Genomic DNA, 23,567 nt, shown 5'->3' with positions numbered 1-23,567 from the left:
AAAACAAGTTAAATGAAAGAGATATAATTACAATGACATAATTTGTGGACAAATAAGACTTACTAAGCTAAAAAAAGCCATTTTTTCTCATCTTTTTAAAGGTTCATCTGGAGAACTCCAAGTATCACCTCCACCAGACCCAGGCCCAGCAGGTCAAACAGTACCTAACTTTGGGCAGCAAACTTGCTAGCCAGGCCCATCCTCACCCGGGCCAGGCCCTGGGCACGGTGCCCGTCATGCGCAACGGACACATGCCACCCATGAGCGACAGCAGCACGCCAGGAAGCCCCGTCACCTTGCTCACACTGGCCAACAATCACGACAGCGAGGTCAGTACTTCTGTGATGTCATCTCTCTGAGTGTTTGTACTCATCAATAACTTTAAACACTCAGCTCTGATCATGTTGACAATTAAAGGATGGGTCGGCTGCTCTGATAAGAGGTGCTTCATCCTCACAGTCGTCTTTCAGAGATGATGAATCATCTGTTATTGGATTAGTGGCCCAGTTTAAGTCTCTCACTTTTACTCTGGATTCACGACAGTGAAAATTAAACTTAAAACAACATCTCAGATTGACAAATTCAACCTCTATTGATGGAAGTATGTGCTATAATCACTGTTTTCTTTTAGTTTCCAATGGATGAAGTTATTGATGATCTTATTAGCCTTGAAACCGGGTTCAAAGATGGGGGTTTGGATTGTATGGAGCCAGGAATCATAATGCAAAATAACGTAAGTATATACCAAATTAATCTCCTCACTTTGTCGAACTGTTACGTCCCGTGCAATTAATAATGACCTGTGTATAGAGGTGTAAAAAGTACTGGGAAATACAGTATGTCAAAATAACTAACCGTCAATATCTAGTAAAAATCATACTTGAAAGTAAATTAATATATAATGCATTACAATGTAGACTTATTGCCTTATAGTACAACTTATAATCAATTTAATTGAAAACAAAATAGTTTAACCATAACCAGAATATCAATAAAGAACAAACTAATTATCAATAATTAGATCAAATACTATTTTATATAATCGTTTAATTTTAAAATATTTATAAAACATTTATAAAGTATTAACTATAACTATAATACCTACAAGTATAACAACTATAATTATAAAAAAAGTATAAATAGCTATTTGATGCATTATATAAACAGACCTTAAGTAAAGTGTTACCATGTAATGAAATGAAAATGACAACGTTCTGCATGTTCATAAAATGCACACTTAATTATAGGAATAAAACAAGTCTGAATCCAAAATATAAGCTACATTTGTAGGTTTAAAAATGAATTAAACACATCAATAACACAAACACGTGCCTTTGGTGTGCTTGTGAAAAGGGGTTCGTCTTTGCGTGAGGTCCCTGAGAGTCAAAGTTCAGTCTCTGCAGTGAAAAAAGGGGGAACAGACTTAAATCTCAGGCTTTAAACAGTGGAACAATACAGATTAGTCTGTTAATGATGTCGGCATGCAGAGAGGTATGCCTTAGAAGAGCCAGACTATGTTAATGAGTGATCACTTCTCCAAAACAGAAAGAGGGAGCAAGCTAGAAAAATACCTCAACTCTGCTAAATGCCAAAAGCGCATTCTGCTGAGGAATTGCAATTCAGCTAGAGCCAATGAAAACCCTTAGGTAAGCATCTGGGCACACAAGTGGCCCGACTATGTGTGAGACCAGCATGAAATTGTTACTGTCGTACTGACGTCCGTGGATGGACAAAGCATCGCTTGAGTTGTGATTACTACAACACCTGAACTCACTAGAGAGGTATGTGATACTAAGAGCATGATGGGAACGAATAAGGCAGAGTGTGCAGAGAGAGAGAGAGAGAGAGAGAATGAGCAAGCGAGAGTTTTGTATTTGAGTAAGCAGTCAAGCATCGGATTGAGCTAATATCTTCTCTCCCAGTGGACTTGTTCAGAAATGATACCATGCTTAAACGGATCAATTCGTTCTAATTAGTCATACAGCACAACGCATCAAACCGCTTCCCCGTGTCAACATATCTGCTAACATGATGGGAATGGATTGAAGCGATTACGACGTGAACAGTCAAGGGGCTGTGGCAATCTTTCATGTTGATAAGCGCACTCTTTCCTCTACTGAGATAATGGAGAAGCGCGTACGAGCGGAGGAAACACTATAACGCCTGCCGCTTCTGTCTTCCTGTAACGCTCTGACCTCCTCTTTAATCCTGCACCACGTTTACATTTCACCTATAGCGCTGACAGAAATGGGCTTTTCACTGCTCTAGCTTTTGTTGGACTGGTAGTTGGCGAAAAACGTATATACGTGTAAATGGTTAAAGGATTATGCCATAGCAAAACTCCTGCAATGTGGGGAGAACAATAATGTAAGCTCAGAATAATAGAAACTGAGAATAAAAAAAGAAGAAGCTGTACAGTGCTCTTTTGTCTCCTGGATCTGTTTGCTGAGTTTCTCTGCTCATTTAAGACTCATTTTACATATTTTAGTTCATTTGATTATGCATCATTTGGCTGTAATAATCACATTTTAATCCTCAAAATTAGTGTAAACAAGTGAGTAAACTTCATCTAGGCCTGTTTGACAATGTTAACAATGTCGGTGTCAAAAATCATGCATGTAACACCAAAAATATTACATATGATGCAAAATAGACTGGAAAAAGATCACATGCATGCAGAATCACTACACATGTGTGAATCTTGACTTACTTGCTCTCTCTTCCTCTGAAGGTGTCACTGAACAACAGCATGCTGGAGATGTACGGCGGCGACCAAGGTATGACTGCCGCTCACGGTGGACTGACACCCTCATTGCCCACAAAGCTCTCAGTTAAAATGGAAGTCACAGGTACGGAGCACAGAAGGGCACAGACGCCTGTCCGAGCAGGACCTGTGCTGTTAGGCATTTCAGAAAGATACACTTACAGGAGCAGTTTCGTTTCGGATTAAAAACCGCAAAGATGCGACTGCAGTTTTGAAACGGTTCATTTTCTGTTTCTCATCTGGTAGAGCATTGCAATAGCCATGACAAGGTCACAAGTGGAAGTCCCTACACTCTTAGAAAAGAAAAAAAAAAGGTTCAGTGGGGTTCTATATAGAACTCTAGGGTTCTTGACTTAATTTTAAAGTACCCAAATGTCTTAAAATGATTGCATAATACTTTCATGTTTAACCATTTATTTTAATTTGTTTCTAGTGATGAAGTATGTTTTCAAGCTGTTTAATTCATAAAATTAAAAATTAATTAAAAGAAAATTAATTAAAGCTGAATGCACAAAATTATCCCATATATTCCCGAATCCCGAAAAAGGTTTTATATATGAAACACCTGACAGAACCCTTTAAGGTTCCATATAGAACCTTTTCTTCTAAGAGAGTAAGAACACACAAAAAATATATATAAATAATAATTTTTTTTTGGGACTTATTTTGTGACCTAAGAACACAAAAACATAAAATGAATGAATGGACTAATAAACAAAGAAATATTTTTTTGGACTTAAACTTGTGACCTTGTCACAACTAGCTTCATACTTGAATTATGAATGATGAATTAGCGGTCTCAAAATTACATTAACGTTTATGCATTTGGCATACTTCATTATTTTCTGAATCATATTTTTTTTTTATTGACTTCTGCTTTATTTCATAATATTATACTATGATAAAAGTGTTCCCAATAAACACACAAAATATAATTCTAATAGTACATACTATTTTTGTGTGTTTCTTGGGAACACTTTTATTGTAGTATAATATAAAATATTTACACATAAATATAATATACACAAATATAATGTATTTTATAGGTGTATGTAGGGAAGACAAGTCCTATTCAACAGCTATTAAAAACAAAACAACACTAAATAAATAAAATCTAGGGCATACTGTAAATAGATCTAGCAAAGCAAACCCAGACGGGCTCATTCCACATGTGTTATTCCAAAAGGCCCAGGCTGTGAAAGCCAAACACAACTGTATGTTTCATGTTATTATCCAGCTGTCTTACTCTGTCAGCGTGCTCCGTGTTTAGCTCACCATTGTGTTGCTCTCATTCTTCATTATCAATGCTTCAGTGAGCGGAATATGGTAGCATGTATTCTTAGCATGATAGACACGGCACAATTCCTCCTTTGTGGGTGCCTTTTTTCTTATGAATGTCATGCATCAAGCAAAGCTAATTGATTCAGGAAATAGAAAGGATGCCTGGAGAACTCTTCACTCCGGCAGGAAAATAAAAGCATTACTATCTTTTTCACATAAGCGTGCTGCACGGCGCTCTTGTTTGGTTACGCATGGCTCAAATGACCTTATTGAATCAGCAGAAATGAATTGAGAAATCCAATCACTGCTCCCAATTATATAATTTGGAAGAATGTGAATGTGAATATGAATGCAGAAGCATTAGGCCTCCCTCCTCTTCACCCGCTCCGGGACGTCAGCAGCAGATTGGTTAATCGTAAGGTCCGGAAGGATTAAAAGAAGATACACAGCTTTTCTACATTTAGACAGAGATCTGGTGTTGACGAGTCTGGGGTGAATGACACTTATTCAGACACAAAAAGAGGGCTTGTGCTGATGTGTGGCTGTGTTGTTTTGGGAGCATTAGGCAGGAATCTTGAGGACTGGCTAGGAAGTTGTTCAAACTAATGATGTTATTAATCTAACAGCTTTCTTTTGCATCAGCATGGTGTTCAACTTACCTTTGGATATGCACTTATCAGTTTCTGCAATAACCTTCCCATCCTTTCTTCTTCTCTTACAGAACACGACACCAGAGTCACGGCCAAAGAAAGACAGAAAAAAGACAACCACAATCTAAGTAAGAGGGCATTTGCACTTGCTTATTTAACCCTCAAGTTCTTTTCAGAGGCCCAAAAAATGAATCTGTTGTTAACAAAAATACTCAAAAAATGACTTTTCTTTTTGTGGTGTGCTTTTTAAGGACTCAAATTAACTCCAATTTCAATAAATGTTGTCAAATGGATGATTAGGTCTGAGAAATATACCATTACTTAACATGCATTAACTAACTGGTAGCTCATGTTGGCTCAGGTTCATTATATAATGTGGTTACAGTTTAGTTTATTGTCCAATTCTGAACTAGTTGCTTATTATCATGCATATTACTAGGATATTGGCTGTTTATTAGTACTTACAAAGCGCATATTAATGCCTTATTCTGCATTACCATATTCTACATCCCTTAATCCACCCAATACCTAAACTAAACAACTACCTTAAGAACTATTAATAAGCGGTAATTGGGAGTTTATTGAGGCAAAAGTCGTAGTTAATAGTGGGAATTGGACCCTAAGCATTTATATTAACAGATACTTTTAATTTTAATAATGTATTAGTAAATGCTGACATTAACATTTAGAATACTTTCCATTGTTAGTTTGTTAACTAACGCAGTTAACCCTTGTGCATCGTTTAAATTTACAACCTTTCGTTATGTTTGTGGCTGAAAACAGCCACTACTTTAAACTGCTGTAAAAATGTATCAGATAAATATTTTTTTCAATTTTTTTTGCATAAATCTATTAATCAGCCTCAGTCCTGCTCAAAAATACTAAATGTTTAAAAAAAAATCAGGATTTTAACTCTTTAATTGCCAAATTCGTAAATGATGTCACTGATTTGGGAAAAAAAAAACACAAAATGACTAATTTTCAATATAAAATGTGATTGTGGACTGGATTTTTTTTTACCTTTTATCACAGTCTTGGACATGTCAAAGATTAGAAACAACATTAGTTTTGATGCATTGTTAGTTTTTGTGCAGCATCAGATTTGAACTTTTTCTCCCTCATTTACTGTTTGTGGCTGTTTTTGCCCCATTGACTTCCATTATAACCACATTTTTTGATTGCAAAGCCATGACACCATATAATCATGCATTTTTGATTGTTGGTGGTTTTCCCTGTTGGGAAGAGGTAAAATTTGTAAGTTTTACTGTTGATAACCAGGTGGAACCATTAACCCTTTAGATAGGCCTGTGCAAAAAAAAAGCTTAGTTTCTGGCTTTTACATGGAGTGTATATGGAGTATAATAGCATAATAAAGTGTGTGTGTGTGTGTGTGTGTGTGTGTACTCACCTTGATGCGTCTGAGAAAATCAAAATATGCACCTCAGCTCTCAGAACTACATGGAGTAAACAAAAACAAAGTAAGTGTATTTATGCATCTGCTGCCTTTTGATGGTGAGAAATGCAGACTAAACAAATACAAAGCAAGTGGATTTAAACACTTGCATGCAAGCCTGCTGCTCATTTGATGGTGAGAAGAGCAGCAAGCAACATGAGAAAGGGCTTGACTTGTAGTGAAGTTTCAGAGATGATTATGCAGCCTGACCCCTCCAGCGAGCTGCACGATGTATCGTCTTCTCCCTCTGACACCACAGACTCAGGAGAGTCAGATCCTGATTTGGATGTGGTACCCTCATCATCCTCTCTAGCTTCCACTGAAGGCGAGGAGGATTCGGAGGATCCTGGATCTGGGTGGATTGGGAGAAATGGCGAAGTGTGGTTTTCAGTCAACTCCCTTTCTTCAGCCTGTCAGAGGTGTGACTCCAGGGCCGACGCGCTATGCCATCGCAAGGATCTAGAACATGAATTCTGTGTTCAACGGATTCGTTTTTTTACTGAGGAGATGATTGACCTCATTGTCAGCATGACCAACCTCCATGGGCGCCGCACAATGAGAAACGGGGTGGACTCCACAGATCTCCGTGCCTACATGGGGGCTACTGATTTTGGCCGGCGTCTACAGGTCCAGAGGGGAGTCCACACGTTGCCTGTGGGATCATCGCCTTCCCCTCCTATTTTTACTCCGTAAAAGACAGATTGAACACAGAATCCATGTTCTGGACGCTTGCGATGGCATAGCACGTCGGCCCTGGAGTCACGGGAGTTGGCAGGCTGAAGAAAGGGAGTTGTCTCCGCGTTGGTGGAAAACCACACTTCGCCATTTCTCCCAATCCACCCAGATCCAGGATCCTCCGAATCCTCCTCGCCTTCAGTGGAAGCTAGAGAGGATGATGAGGGTGCCACATCCAAATCAGGATCTGACTCTCCTGAGTCTGTGGTGTCAGAGGGAGAAGACGATACATCCTGCAGCTCGCTGGAGGGGTCAGGCTGCATAATCATCTCTGAAACTTCACTACAAGTCAAGCCCTTTCTCATGTTGCTTGCTGCTCTTCTCACCATCAAATGACCAGCAGGCTTGCATGCAAGTGTTTAAATCCACTTGCTTTGTATTTGTTTAGTCTGCATTTCTCACCATCAAAAGGCAGCAGATGCATAAATACACTTACTTTGTTTTTGTTTACTCCATGTAGTTCTGAGAGCTGAGGTGCATATTTTGATTTTCTCAGACGCATCAAGGTGAGTACACACACACACACACACACACACACACACACACACACACACACACACACACTTTATTATGCTATTATACTCCATATACACTTCATATAACTCCATGTAAAAGCCAGAAACTAAGCTTTTTTTTGCACAGGCCTATCTAAAGGGTTAATGGTGCCACCTGGTTATCAACAGTAAAAATTACAAATTGTACCTCTTCCCAACAGGGAAAACCACCAACAATCAAAAATGCATGATTATATGGTGTCATGGCTTTGCAATCAAAAAATGTGGTTATAATGGAAGTCAATGGGGCAAAAACAGCCACAAACAGTAAATGAGGGAGAAAAAGTTAAAATCTGATGCTGCACAAAAACTAACAATGCATCAAAACTAATGTTGTTTCTGATCTTTGACATGTCCAAGACTGTGATAAAAGGTTAAAAAAAATCCAGTCCACAATCACATTTTATATTGAAAATTAGTCATTTTGTGTGTGTTTTTTCCCAAATCAGTGACATCATTTACGAATTTGGCAATTAAAGAGTTAAAATCCTGAATTTTTTTTACACATTTAGTATTTTTGAGCAGGACGGAGGTTGATTAATAGATTTATGCAAAAAAATTTGAAAAAAATATTTATCTGATATATTTTTACAGCAGTTTAAAGTAGTGGCTGTTTTCAGCCACAAACATAACGAAAGGGTAGTAAATTTGCCCACAGTGTACTGTTGAGTTTTTGAAAAATTTCAAAGCATTTTCCTAAAATATGTGTCAAAATAAGATTTGTCATCAAAAATCATTCCATTTGCTGAAACACAGAGAAAGTTATGGCCAAATTTAGACTAAAAAATACCCCATAGTGGATGAAAACATCCCCAACAGCACATAAGGGTTAACTAATGTTAATGAATGGAACCTTATTCCAGAGTGTTACCAATATTCTTTCAGTTTTTTGGGATAATGAGGCTAATTTCAAAATGTTTATTTATTTATTTATTATTTAAATGTACATTAGGGTCTCAAAAGACAGTTCAAGTCACTTTCAACAAAATAGGATGGTTTAATATTTAATGTAATTATTTCTATTCAATAATAAGCCATTCATATTGTAATTCGATAATGCATTAATTATTTTCAATATTAATATTAGGTTTGTGCTGCGTGACTTACTTTGTTCTCATAATTGGCAGTTGAAAGACGACGGCGATACAACATCAACTACAGGATCAAAGAGCTGGGAACGCTGATACCGAAATCAAATGACCCGTAAGTAAAAGTCTTACTGGATTCACAGCCAAACTCTTCACATCAAATCACATCAGAGATAGACTCTTAAAGACAGGGCAAAATGATGCTGAAGGAGAGAGAAGATGACAGTACAGGGCTAATTTCTCAAGGAAATACCTACAGCGCGAACAGACCACCATCTGAATGATGAAAATGAGGTTCAAGGCAAAGTATAGACCATTTGAAGTAAAGTTTAAGCACAACTGAACCCAGAGATGAAGTACGGTGCAGACAGGGAGCCCATTGCCCCGGCTTAATTGAACTTTTTATCGAATTTAAATGGAAGGCTAGTGCTGTCACCTTGCCATTAACACAAGATAAAGGAGATTATTAGCTCAGATCAGGCCAACATCTTATTCCAAAGAAAGAGACAATTTCACGACACTTTCCTCCTTTTAAAAAGTAATGGTATCGGGAATGACTGCACTTTACTTTCGGCTTCCAAAGTCCAATTTTTTTTCTGCCTCTTCCGACACCTATTTTTGCTCAGGGATTAATTTTACCGTACAAGGGGCCATAGAATGGTCTTTCTGCAGACGTACTTAACTATTCCATTAAAATTCCCATTCAAAGGCAAGGTAATGTCCGAGAATGAATAATTGGCCATGTAAATCACAGTTTCTTGGTCCTGGGGAAAAAAAGGAGACCCTTGTGAGGCTTTTCTCTGTGTATGAAAGTTCTACTGATGCAAAGGCGGTGTTGAGAAAGGTTATCTTTTACGTTTCTCTGCCAGTGATATGCGCTGGAACAAAGGGACGATCCTCAAGGCCTCGGTGGAATACATTAAGTGGCTGCAGAAAGAGCAGCAGCACGCCCGTGATCTCGAGAGCCGACAGAAGAAACTAGAACAGGCCAACAGAAGACTCCAGCTACGAATCCAGGTAAAGACACGAGGGGAATGTGGCCAGAGAATGAGATGTAGACATGAGAGACGGTAGAAAGCGATGGTTGTAGGAGCGAAAGGCAAGAAAAAAACGATGAAAAAAGACATCTTTATAAACTATCAGATGAAACGATTTAATTCTACACTTAATAACATCTAAATTGGACTGATGGCATTCAATTAACCGTAATTTTATTTAAAGAAATAATTCAGTAAAAAAGAGTTACAACAGAAACAGCAGAATTTACCTACATAACAGACAAAGGGGCCAAAAATGAATTGGTGAGTTGTTTGTTTGACCACTGAATCATGTAATCACCTGAACCGTTTGAACAAAGCGATTCTCTCAAATGCATTGGGCTTCTCATTATTTAAGGGCCATGTTTAATTCTTGCCTTAACTCTCTCCTTGTCAAATCTACAGACATGATAAAATGCGGTAAAATTGAGCAATATTGCACTTTTTGTTTCTCGTTGGAAAATTAGCTTGAAACTGGAAGCAAAAACAAAAGCCACTACTGCAAAAACCTAGTAGTATCAGTACTTTTAGTTTGTAACCGCCTTTCCGGCCCTGCTTTGAAACACGGTGAGCTGAGGTGATTATCTGATTAATAATTATCTGAGCAGAATGTGCCCCGGAATTAGATTATGAGGCCTAATAACTTTGAAGAGCTGGGCTCCTCGTCTGAATTTATGCATTAGTTTCCAACAGTATTGACATATTCACGGACCAGGCGCGAGTCTTCTTCACACATGTGAAGACATCGCAATTAGCCCTCAAAGTAATTACCCCAAGGCTTCCTTTCCAAAAGCTAATGCTAATAATACCTCAATTGAGTGTCTGAAGATACCCACGCTGAGAGGCAATGCAATAGCTCATTTAGACTGTCTCCGCTACAGATGATGTTTGGGAGTAATGGAAATAGGAAACCATAGCGGTTAGTGTAGACACTTGCATGAGTACTAGTAGGTTAGTAATTAGTGTTAATCTCATCAACCAAAATGAGTGAACAAATCTTGTTTCATTATTTTAATTTTTTATTATTTAATCAACAAAAATTAGTAATAAACGTGCACATCATTATATTTAAATTATTTTAATTAAAAAGAAGATGAGTAAACAAATAATATGAGGTCACACTTTTTTTAGTGTCCATGTTACACATCTTACATGTACTTACTGTAGTCAAAACAGTAAATTATGCACAATTACAAGCAACTAACCCTAATTATATGGTGCGTACGTGTTGTTAAATACTATTACTCAATAATAAAAATACAGTCTAAATATAAAAATAAATGAAAGTGTTCAACAAAAAATAACTTAAAAAAAAGCCTGATATTAATGTTTTTCAAAGAAATTAATGTAATATCCAATAATAATGTTTTAAATGATCCAATCACCCAAACTCATTCTATACATATCACATTAATCAGATATTTAAATGTATAAAATATGTGAATTATTTGGTTTATTTTGCTTTTTAAACAGGCAATTGTTATTAGATGCCATTCTAGTCACAGTAAAATGTACTCAAATTAATAAACATGACAATGAAATGATGACCAATTTAAGAATATTTTCACCAAAAACTGTGTAATGGTGTCAGCTCAAGGCCAAAGGTCTGGGCAAGTTAATGATTGTGCGGCACACACCGCGGTTTAAGCTGTCCTGTTGTAACGGGAAGCCCTGCTTGCTGGAAGTTACCTCAGAATTTCTCTCTGTGATGGATGAGTTTGAAGCTGAATGCACCCCTTCATGTGTTTATGGCACATGAGGGCCTAGAGCAAAAAAAAAGAAGAAGGAAAGAGACCAAATTAGCGTGTCATCTATTTCTGTCAGACTTGACCCGGACGGCCTGAATGCAAAGTGGACAGTTTATCTCAACCCACCTTCCTGTGTGTGTCTTTGACAGGAATTGGAAATCCAGGCTCGTGCTCACGGTCTGCCCAGTATGGCTGCTTCAATGGGAGCAGTTGAACTTTCATCCCATCTCCTGAAGCAGCACCAGACCCCCCCACAGCCAGGCCAGCCCCCCCTCTACCCTCAGGAGGACATCAGCGGCCCGGACTACACCCAGCGGACACCCTTACCGGCGGCCATGGTTGTGGGGAACGGCGGAGAACAGACCGACGGCTCCACCACCTTCTCAGATCCTCTCTCCCACTTCACTGACTTCTTCTGCAGCACCTTGAAAGAAGAGCACCGGCTGGACGAGATCCTGATGGACGACCCCCTCTCGCCCTTCGGGACCGACCCACTCCTCTCCGCCGGATCGCCCGCGGCGTCCAAAGGGAGCAGTCGCAGGAGCAGCTTCAGCTCAGAGGAAGCAGACGACCTCTGACCGTCCCGACGCCGACCTGCAACACTGTGTAACTGACCTCCCATTTCCATTGGATTACAAAGACGACGGGAACTCATCCCAACATCTTACCCCAATGTTGAGTCAGACACATCAAAAAAGGGAGACTGACTGATTGATCTACTGACATTGACATACTGTGCAGATAAAGGACTGTCTGTACAGCGATAACACTGGTTACAAGCGATCACTGGATTACCAAATGTATATTTCTGACACTTAATGGCATTGTTGAGACGGACCAGTTTAAAGAAAGAAATCTTTTTGTGCCTTATCCCAAAGCAAGCTAACTTTATTACCACTGAGACCAGAAGCGATGCAGATGTAATTATGCTAGGCAGGAAAACCCTAACACATCTTTCTGTATCATACATAATGTATTTTTCCAGAAACATACTGTTCAAGTATTTATGTTTTAATCACTGTATTCTTTAAAAAAAAAAACATTTCTTATTCTAACTCTTTTACTTTTTATATATAACTCTAGGGGTGTGGGAAAACACAATAAACCCCTTTTTTGATAAACTCAACACACTGTCTCACATTTCTTGCATATTCAAATTGTCATTCAAGTCAAAGTTTCGGTAAAGAATATAGTTTGAAGAATGTTGGCAACCAAACAAACACAAGGACATATCTTCTTTTATGTTCCACAGAAGAAAGTCACACAGGTTTGGAACAACATGAAGGTGAGTAAATTATGACAGAATGTGTGTGTGTGTGTGAGAGAGAGAGAGAGAGAGAGAGATAGAGAGAGAGAGAGAGAACTGTCCCTTTAAGTTATCAAATAATAATAAAATGGCAGTTTAGAATATTTTGTAGAATGTTAGAACTTTACATTGAAGTTTACATTTTTGAAAAGTATGTTCATCGTGAATCTCCAATTCGTATGGAAGCTTGTTTCCACCATGGAATAAAATATAAAAGTTGCAAGATATAAAGCCACAAATCTAAGAAATAATTTGCATTTTATAGTTTATATCTCGCAATTACGACTTTTTTCCTCACAATTGTGAGTTTTTATCCCAGCAATTCTGACTCTTACTCCTCGCAATTCTGAGAAAAAAAGTCATAATTGTGAGCCGAGTTTTTTTCTTTCTCAGAATTGCAATTCTTGGGGGGAAAAAGTCAGAATTGCAAGATATGAACTTGAGTTTGAATTTATCTTTTTATTCCATGGTGGAAACATGCTTCCATAAATTAGTCTACAATGCTAAAACTTTTAATGATTTTTTGAAAATCAAATATTAAGCATTGCAATACCTATTAGTACTATACGTTTATAATCTATCAAATAAATTCTTCTAACAGTTAATGTCATTAACACATTTTACAAACTTTACATTCAAAAAGTTATTGACGCCTGTCAATTAAGACATTCTTTTAAAAAAAACTGCACTTCTACTTACCTTACATAACATAAAAAGATTTTTTGTGAATCCGGCCCCAGACTGAGGAGTGATGATGACACTGATGAGACCCGGGTCTGAAGTACCGGCTCTCACTGGGAGGCTGACAGTTTGATTGACATGTTGATTGACCAGTGATGAAGATGACCCTCACCCGCAGGACACTAATGGCACTCGAATAACCACTAATAATGTGCTAGCGGTCTTCTGAACAACTACTAACAAAAACCATCCGCAGCAGAAGTTTACCACAGAACAGTCATGAGAAAAATCACACCAGACTTTGAATCCCAAACGAGTTGAGTTCTACTGCATATACAAACACTAACGATCATAAATAGTTAGCAACAACATGTAAGACGAATCTCACAGCTGCTCTGAGCCTCTTTTGAGTCAAGCTGATTTAAAGTTTTATTTTGGACTTGCCCAGAATAGGCAGCCTTCTAAAGACACATTTCATTAGCAGATATTATTCAACCAAAATCGAAAATGAAATAACACATTAATAATACAACAAACACTAGCACAAAAAAAAAAAAAAAACACGTCAATGCATTTCAACAGATAGCCCGTGTTCATCAAAGCCTGGCTAAATTAATGTTTGAGAATGTTATTAGCTTATATGTTTCTCTGTAATGAAATCGAAAAAAGCTTCGACTTGCATCTCCGCCGCAGACGGAAAATAAAATTGAACTGCCACATCATTATCAAGCACTGATACTCCAACTACAAAGTGCTGAGTGATGTTTACGCTTAATTGGCCAGAGCAATTACCCAGAGTAAATATGGATTTTCATTAAATTACAAACATGGACGAGGCCTTATGGAAATCATTTCCATGAGCGCAATTTCCCATTTCCCTTTTCTCAGCAACTTCCAAACCATTTTTCCTCCGCAAACACAATCCTTTGATTTATTTCAATATGGATAAAGAATTGAAAAAGGAACAAATATTATGTTCAATTCAAAAAAAGCAATCATGCTATCGCACATATGCAAGACTAGAGAAGGAGAGATCTACAATTGTTGTAGTCAGATGAGAACGAAACTAGATTTTTACATATTCTGAAGACAATCTGAGTGAAAGTTGAGCATGCACTATAATGCTAGGGCATGGCTTTTGAGTATCACTACATGGTTTCTAACTGGTCCAGATCAAAAGAGTCCACCTTCAAGTCTCTGTGATACTGGGTCTGTAGTTATACAGTAGTTATACAGTAACTCTGGTCCCTTCCTCAAAGCTTGTCACCCGTTAAATGGTGAGTTACATGCGACAAAAATCATTTCATCCTGAGGTTTAGGGGTCTGTTCAAATCTCACCACTAATAATCTATCATACATTATTTAAAATGCGCGCACACACACACACACCAATGTATTATGCAGCATAAACTAGACTAGATACTCTACATTGTATGTCAATCATCCACAGCCATAGGTCAATATATTTTCCTTCCTTAGAAAAATTACTATTAATATGTGACTTTAATGTAGAATCCCAGAAAATGGAGGGTTGTTGTTACCTGTTTTCAGCTGATTTGTTCCCGCTGTCCTGTGTGTCACCAGCAGATGGTGGTAAAAGACTGAGATCCTCATATGTGCCACACATTGAGAGCTGAGAATCTATAGTCAGTAAATCATGTTTCACAGAAACCTCCGGATTGTTCCACAGTCTGATTTTGATGTATATATAAATCTTGGAAACAAAAGAAGATGCAAGTCAGTGGGAGATTTTTAATATGTGGCTTTGCTTCTTAGATATGTAAAAGCATCAGATGTTATTTATGTATGCAGGAATAATAGAGACAATCCTCCTTATAATCTGAGAAAGGAATAAAGAGAAAGAAAGAAAGAAAGAAAGAAAGAAAGAAAGCATCTCACACTCACCTGGTGGAGAGGTCAATGACATTGTTGGGCATTGCTGATGATTTCATTTTGGAAATAACAAACTTTTAGCACACAGACTGAAAAAAATACACAAAATACATATTTCAAAAATGTGCATGTTAAAACATTATTAACATGATTAACTAAAACAATAATAATTAAAAATAAATCAAATGTATTAAATAAATAATGGTATAAATTAGATAAACGAATTGGCACTGCAACAAATTAAATAAAGTGATTAACTTGAAAACAAAAAGTCTGATGTGGTGGCTCTTAGATTAACTTTTATCGTTTAAATAAACAATTTATGCAAACATTGACAGGTCATGTATTAAATTCAAAATGATGCATGTCCTAGAAAAGGTAACGCTTTATATTCCACTGTTCATGTTACAAAAATTCTAAAATTGCTCTAATCAAATAATAATAGTCGTCATGAAACGGAAGTTACGGTAGTCTTTTCTTCCCTACTGTGACTTATCGGAGTGAAACGGCTTCTCAAACAGGGAAAAATTGTAGGGCGGGGCTTGAGTTTGCAGGGAACTGATTGGATGGTTGTGGTTTGCTATTGGTCAATCTGATGTGAGTGACAGGTTGCTCCGCCCTCACGCCAGTGAACGCATCATCAGAGAAGAGATGTTCCTGCAAGAGAGAGGAAGTTACTATGATTAAAAATTATGAGGGCACAATAAAAAAAATACATTAAAAAAATATGTGCACAGATTAATCTTTTATAATAAATACAGCAATATTCCCTTCAAATTAAGATTTCATGGTGACTTTAATAAGTTTATTGTGATAATCAGGCTAACTAGCACTACCCAGGGTTAGACTGCACATGAGAGCTGTGGTGACGGTAACGTCCCCAAGTGAACCCCACTGACCAGCCTTCCCATAATCCTCTGGGGCAGAGCCTCCATTTTGTGTTTATGGGACCACACCCAGCAGTATTTCACAAACTCCCACATCACTGGCCGGAGAGCCGAATTAACGACGGAGCACAAAGAGATGAAAAGCCTCCAGCTGGGCGGCGCTATAAAACCCCTGAATGTGATTTCCAGAGATCGAATGAATTGAACCAGATGCCAAAACATAACTTCAAACAAATTGACTTCCAATTATTTAGACGCACACTTCCAGATGTGCCGCAGATGCAGACGGGGAGAGCAAAGGTATCTCAGGCCCGTGTGTGCTTTATTCCACAATAAAGATGGGGTACGGTCGAGTGTGTTTTAAATCACTCGGATCAGGGCAGGATGTTGAGACGACCAGTGCGGATGTGGAGACGAGAGTGTGTCATTAGGACAAAGTGAACTGACAGAGTTCCAGACAGACATTAATGGACAAGACCATTTACACAGAGAGAGAGAGAGGGAGAGGGAGAGAGAGAGAGAGAGAGAGAGAGAGAGAGAGAGAGAGAGAGGGAGAGAGAGGGAGAGGGAGAGGGAGAGGGAGAGGGAGAGAGAGAGAGAGAGAGAGAGAGAGGGAGAGAGAGAGAGAGAGGGAGAGACAGAGAGAGAGAGAGAGAGAGTGAGAGAGAGTGAGAGAGAGTTTTGGAGGTGCTGGGAGAACAGTCATCTAGCAAAGACATTTCTTAAATGCTAATTTGCCTCCTGCCAAACCTTCATTCTGGAAATGAAATCACAGGCAGAGGGGAAACTTGCTGCTCTGGTTTTCTAATGCATATACATGAGTGAATATTAATTCACAGGTTTACCTACATTTACCAGCATATGTGTGAAACTCTGATTGACGAATGTTCATTTTGCAAGTATACCACAGTTTTTGCTGCCATAAATATAGCGATATAACTGATATTGAGTTGCCAATGTCTGATGTAGAAACTGATTTCTGGAAATCAGGGCAGCAAAAAGCCAATATAATGCTATCTATCAACTATCCAACTATAAAATATAAATATTATATATACAAATGTCTGTTTTATATATTGAATGTACTGATATATATGATAATAATTTGATTATCAATGAAAACAAAAAATCACTATTTAATTAAACGCACACAAACACACACAAAACAATCCAACAAATTGAGTATATAAAATTGTCACAAAATTTAAAAAAATATATATAAAATAAACCATTTACTAAAAATGCACAAAAAAACACAATAATAATAATAATAATAATAATAAAACAAATCAATTCATTAATAAAAATTTTTTAAAAAGTAAAACAGAAATTGCCTGGAGATTTTGTAAATGACACAATTGGCTGAATGTATACTAAAAAACTTAAAATATCAGAAATTAGCCAATTAATGGGTTGATTTATTGGTCACTAGTAAACAGTTAAAAAAAAAAAAAAGATTATTAATATGCAGCAATTTTATAGACAGTCCCACATTTAATAGACTAACCCAACATCTGACACCGCCCAGTCTCTGTCCCACCGCGGTCAGATCTCCCGTGGCCCTGTGGGAGCCCTGTATATTTTCTTTATGCTTAATATCTATAATTGACCAGTGCAAAGTGCAAAGCGTTGATTCCATTATAAACAGTAAGAGTGTGTTTGGGGAGGCCGAGCTGGGATTTCTGGGAATTCTGAAAGGGTCCACGGGGGCTCTTTAATTCGAGACCCTGCTCTGGACTATGCTAATCTTCCGGCGGTCCATCAGTCTCTCCTCGTAACCTCTGATAATCGCAGTGACCTTGGCAGGGCGGCGGACGGCACCTGTCATTGATTTGTAATTCAAAACGAGAGCGACAGGTCTGAAGGCACGGGCCGGGTAACAGAAGCCTCTCCTTCATAAACACTGCAGGGAAATCAAGAAAATAACATAAGCAGGAGGGAGATATTAATCCTAGAAACACTGCCACCATCACTCTGAGGTGTGTGTGTGTGTGTGTGTGTTCAGACCAGCAGTGTTGGGTTTCGGAGGCTCGTTATCACGCAGGGATAATTGGCGCTGTGCGGGTCGGCCCGTTTGACCAGGACTTTGTGCATTATTCATCTCCAGGCCTGCAGCGGGCCGTCGCCACGCCCTTTAGATGGAGACTTATTAATTATTAATAGATAATTGTTTATTAAATGCAGAGGCTTGACCCTATTATGCCTATTACAGCCTGTGGAGTAGACACTGGCCGTTTGACCGTTTACTAAAGATGTGATACAGCTGCACGGGACAGGAGGGACACGCGGATGAAGAGGACGAGAAGGAATGAGGAAGAGCAGACTAACAGGTGCAGGTCAAAAGCGAGTCAGGACTACATATTTATGAGTTAAGGTTGCTTTCGTGGGTCATGTGCTTCACTGTGGATGGCAGGAGGGTTGGGACACCAGTTTCCAGGTTAAGCACTCAATTATAAAATGTACTTTTTTTATTTTCCCCAAAAAAAGATTCATTCATTCAAACATTGAAATGAATACAATAATAATACAATAATAAAATACAATAAAAATATAAGATTACTATTGAATATACTATTAGTAATAATTGTTGTTATTATATATCTTGCATATCATTATTATTGACAAAAAATAGTGAACTTTAATACAAAAATGATATAATATTGAATATAATAATATGTAATAATATATAATGATATAAGGTTGTTATTAATATTATTTATAATATATATAGTATATAATAATAAGAATAACTGTTATTATTTGTTCATATTATTATATTGTTATATATCTTGTGTATTATTATTATTATTATTGACAAAAATAGTGAAAAAAATAATACTACAATAGTTGACTATAATAAAAATAAGATATTCATATTGAAAATAATAATAACTGTTATTAATAATATTATTATTATTATGTATAATGTTGTATATTATTACTATTATATATTACATTATATAATGGTAATAGTAATAAATAATAATATTGTAATATTATTTTCCATTGCACATAAATCCCTGCAATGAATAAGTGACTTGTTTTATCATCAATCTTTTTCTTTTATCTGTATTTCTGCAGATGTGTGCTCATGGGTAAAGGGGGTTGTTCTGTTTTCTTGAACAGTAAATGATTATAACTTTAAAAATGATAATGTAATTATATGTTTTAATTGTTCACAGTATAGGTCACTTTAATTCCATTCAGCTATAATTGTTTCATCCTAATTAAAGGAGAAGTGGCTTTAAAATGATGGTATGACGGTATGAGTCGCTTCATCAGGAGGATTCAGGAAACTCCGGCCACTAGAGGTCAGTGTTGGAGCAGAGTTCACACTCAAGTCCTCACTGAAAGACTCCCTAAAAACCCATAACATTTCAAAACAACTCGTGCTCGTGCAGCCACACACAACTCACTGATTGTTTTAATTTAACACCGATTAAACCAGCACCATAAGCTATCACTAAAAGCTCCAAATAATTCTAACAAATAAGAGCATGGGCATTTGACTCTCAGGAAAATTACTGATATCCCAGGAGGAATTTGATGGAACTACTTGAGAACAAATTCATTTAATTCTTATCAGTATAAATAGTATAAAGGGCGCAGAGAACACATTTTCCATTTGCTTCTTAGTCAGCAAACATACTTTTACAATTTATATAAATCTGCGACAGTGTACGTTCAGTAAAATATCTGCCAAGGACTTCAATAACACCCAGGAGTGTGACAGAAATTAAACAGCCTTATTAGAATTTACACGTGTTGAAGAAAACATGAGAGACTGTGTGGGAGAAACCACATATGGATCCAGAGAGAAATCTGAACACAAGTGTTTAATTGTGTTCAAACGCGGAGGGCGAGAGTATTGCTTTACTTTTTGTCTTTCGGAACGACAGATTTACTCGACTTGTGACGTGCTATTAGCAGAGTCACATATTGCATGATAAAATCAATTCAAGCTTGTATTTGGTAAAGATGACTAAAATATTGTAGGTGTTACAATCATAAGGTGGGATATTATTTCTTTCCTTCTGTTGAGCTGGAAGGTGGTTATCGTGATGTGTGGAAGTAATGACACTTCTGAGGAGCGTTTTCAATCATAAACACCCTCAAATTTATGCCTGAGAAATGTAGGATAAGAACTGTAATTACGACAACAAAAGAAAAGAAAAAAATCCTCGTGCCAAATGAATACATGTGAAATTAAAAAAACGTGGATTTTTTGCAAATAATAATAATAATAATGTTAATAATAATGTTGACAGGTCATTACTCTCCCTCTATAAAAATTCATATACAAAATGTAAAAACAAACACTAAAATGTAGACATTCTCCAAATTTATGTACATATACAAATTGTAGTAGTATAATGATAATAATGTCTGCAGGCCATATTCATATTTATAAACAATCTCCAAATCTATGTAGATAGATAGATAGTAGTAGTAGTAGTAATAATAATAATAATAAAAACTATAAGATATTTAATTCTATTTCCCATATTTTAAATATACATTTAGTGTAAAACTGCTTTAGTAAATCTGTCATAAATGGCTTTAAAGCGTCTCTGTTACAGTAAATAACAGCATCGGCTCAAACACTTCTAATACGGTGTGTGTTGAGGATCAGCCCAGCTCAATGAGAGACGCGCTACGAGACGAACGCAGGAGCCGTCCAGCAAACGCAGCGCGCAGGATCCCACTGAAATAAAGAACAATTTCAGAGAGATAATTATGGCCGAAGGAACAGAGGTGGGGGGGGGGGGGTGGTTACCGTTACACTCACATGCAAATGCTGCTTTGTTGCATGCCGAGCATCCTAATACCCTGAGAGTCAAATACCTTCCTTTTTTTCCACATTATGGAATTTGTCATGTTCAGTTGGAGCTGTCATATTCAAAACTGTGTGCGCTAATGTGTGTAATCTGCTTTGCAACACATCAATTATGATGGATATTCCTCCAGTGGAGGTTTTTCTCTTTTTTTTTCCTCTCAGTAATCACTCCACACTTATTAGGAAGCCTGTTTAGTAAATAATGATCTCCACTGAAGGATGCTGAACATGTAGGGATTGACGGAGTGTGAGTGCAGGAGGGAAAACCATTGAAAACATTTAGATTTATTAGTGCCTCTATTTATTTGCACCTGAATATACTTTGTGTGTGTGTATTTCTATGGGCGTATACCACAATTTGAATGCCTCAAACTAACTAAAATAACTATTTTTACCAAGTACCATGTACACCTACCCTTGCAGCACTGCTTTCGTATTGGTGCTAACAGTTTCTTATAATTCAACCCTCCTTTACAATTGAGAGTCACAAGATTGTCCAGTTAATGTAATTTTGTACAACTAGAAGCCATAACATGTAGAAGTTAAATGCATATGCCAAAGAAACTAGTCGGGTTAAACTGAATTACAATTTTTGGTCTGTACAACCAAAGAAAGTGTTACCCAAAACACTTTTGCTGCGATTGAGTTGGGATAGGGGTGAGGTCAGAGGCATGTTTCGGGGTTTGCTTTAAGGGTATAAGGGAAGTTTCAACAGTGTAATTACAGAACTTAATTACAGCTGCAATTACATGCAGGTATTTTTAAATGTAAGTACAATGTAAAAGCATGTATGTACACAATAAGTGTAGTGTATAAAATGATTAATTTAAATGTTAGTACATAGTAGTTAAAGACAGTTAATATAAAGTAGAACCGCATATTGTATATAAAACAAGAAAAAATATTAAACAAAAAGGACTACAGACCACACTAAAAAGATTCACATAATATACCAACGTCTATTATCTACATACCACTCCAAAAATGGCAGACTGCTCACCGGAGAGAAAGAAAAGAGAGAAAAAAGATTGTGTGACAGAGTGAGTCGTAATTCCTCCTTCAGCCTTCAGTGTAGAGGTGATAACAGTGAGCTCTTAAAAACAGCGTGACCCCTTTCACCACACAACAAAGGCCTGTTTGTTCCCCCATACACCTGACACTGCGACTTCTCACAAATAAACACACTTCAGCGTCGCCTCAGCTCTCGCCCTGACCCTTTTCCACCCGTTCCCCTGCAAAGCTCCATGAAGAGAGGCTGCAGTCCCTGCTCTGAGCATGTGAGACTCCACACACCTCAGCACGAACGGGACGTGATGATGGAAATCTGCACACCACCAGCTTCCTGTACAGCTCAAGAGCTCGCAAACGTCAAAAACATATAGAAAAGCACGTATTATGTCTGAAAAAAAGAGGATTTTAACTAAATATCATTGTCTTTCTACTGATTTCTCAAACTCTTCTGTAGCTTCCACTATAAAGTAAAAGTAAATTAATTCAGTTAAAATACAATAAGCAGTAAAAATTGACAAAAAAAATGTTTTTTTGAACATGTATCATGGTAATGTCATATTTTTTTGGGATGTTTGTACTTTAATTGGTCAATCTTTTTTATGAACTTCGAGATTTTAGTTATTAAATGATTAAAGATTTTATTTTAGAGAGTGCTGTAACTTCATGGTCACCATTTATTTTAAATTTCTCTAATCTATTTGCCTTTCCTAAATGGTCCATTTTAAATGGTCCTGCTGTGTGACGAATGAATTTGTAAAAAGTACAAATATTCCATGTAGTTTCTTGATTAATTCAAGGTTATAAAGTTGCATGAATAATAATTATAAAATAATTAGCATAATGCTATGTTTAATGTTTAATACGACTTTGGAAGGAGTCTCGCATGTTCCACTGTCAACTTCTCGAAAATCTACCCAAATACCATAGTACATAATTCAGTTACTGTACCGTGGTACCACCTCATATCTTATTTAAGAGAACAACATCACTCTTAAAAATAAAGGTTCTTTATTGGCATTGATGGTTCAATAAAGAACCTTTAAAATGCATGGAAACTTTTCATTCCACAAAAGGTTCTTTATAGTGGAAAAAGGTTCTTTAGATTATTAAAAGTTTTTTAACCTTTCTGACAATGGCTTATCTTTAATTGGCTGTTCTGTATTTGAGTTTGTATAAATGAGGCTCTCATTCTCCTTCCCTCACTTGGCACTGTAACCTGGATCAGTCCTGGCAGTGTAAAACAACTGAATGATGGATATCTGAACTCCAGACCAGAGAAACTCTCTGAATTGATCATAGTCAGATAGGATAGTTATTAAAAAAAAACAGCCTTACAGGAATGAATGAGATGACTATGGTGAATAAAGAAATCCAAGCAGATTGGCACGTCTTCATTTCATTCTGATCTGTTACTTGAGGAGAAGCATTTAAAATTGATTTAATGCTCAGCACATACTGCGGCTCAAATAACTATTCGAAGACGTAAGGCACACCTAAAAATGTCTGAATATCATTGAATTATTTTAAAAAATATCACACCCAGAGTAATTTTACAGAAATATGGCACACATTAGACAAAAAAGAGAATTTTTTCAGGTATTAAATTATAAAATAAAAACATTCCGTTCAAAATGAAGACAAG

The 23,567-nt window shown here is 37.1% G+C and overlaps 2 protein-coding genes across 10 annotated transcripts in view; one reads left to right on the top strand and one right to left on the bottom strand.

The window, feature by feature from the left end:
• Positions 1-12,436, top strand: part of tfec (transcription factor EC) — a 44,860-nt gene extending 32,424 nt beyond the window's left edge. For 6 of the 9 annotated variants that reach the window (XM_084111145.1, XM_084111144.1, XM_084111149.1 and 3 more), the window contains 7 exons: positions 102-329; positions 632-733; positions 2,732-2,849; positions 4,767-4,823; positions 8,565-8,640; positions 9,395-9,542; positions 11,460-12,436. In XM_084111145.1, coding sequence (XP_083967271.1) covers positions 102-329; positions 632-733; positions 2,732-2,849; positions 4,767-4,823; positions 8,565-8,640; positions 9,395-9,542; positions 11,460-11,888 — 1,158 coding nt within the window. In that variant the 3' untranslated portion in view covers positions 11,889-12,436. The remainder of the gene's footprint in view (positions 1-101; positions 330-631; positions 734-2,731; positions 2,850-4,766; positions 4,824-8,564; positions 8,641-9,394; positions 9,543-11,459) is intronic. The other 3 variants (XM_084111146.1, XM_084111147.1, XM_084111152.1) reach the window with 1 other exon arrangement.
• Positions 12,437-12,566: 130 nt separating this feature from the next.
• LOC311080918 (uncharacterized protein) overlaps positions 12,567-23,567 on the bottom strand; it is a 143,217-nt gene continuing 132,216 nt past the window's right edge. The window contains exon 18 of the mRNA XM_084111153.1: positions 12,567-15,847. The gene's annotated coding sequence lies outside the window, so the exon portion shown is untranslated. The remainder of the gene's footprint in view (positions 15,848-23,567) is intronic.

Source organism: Abramis brama, assembly GCF_963993115.1.
Source record: "Abramis brama genome assembly, chromosome: 4".
Classification (NCBI taxonomy): Eukaryota; Metazoa; Chordata; class Actinopteri; order Cypriniformes; family Leuciscidae; genus Abramis; species Abramis brama.
Note: the sequence above shows the minus strand (reverse complement) of the source record. Positions and strands in the feature narration are given on the sequence as shown.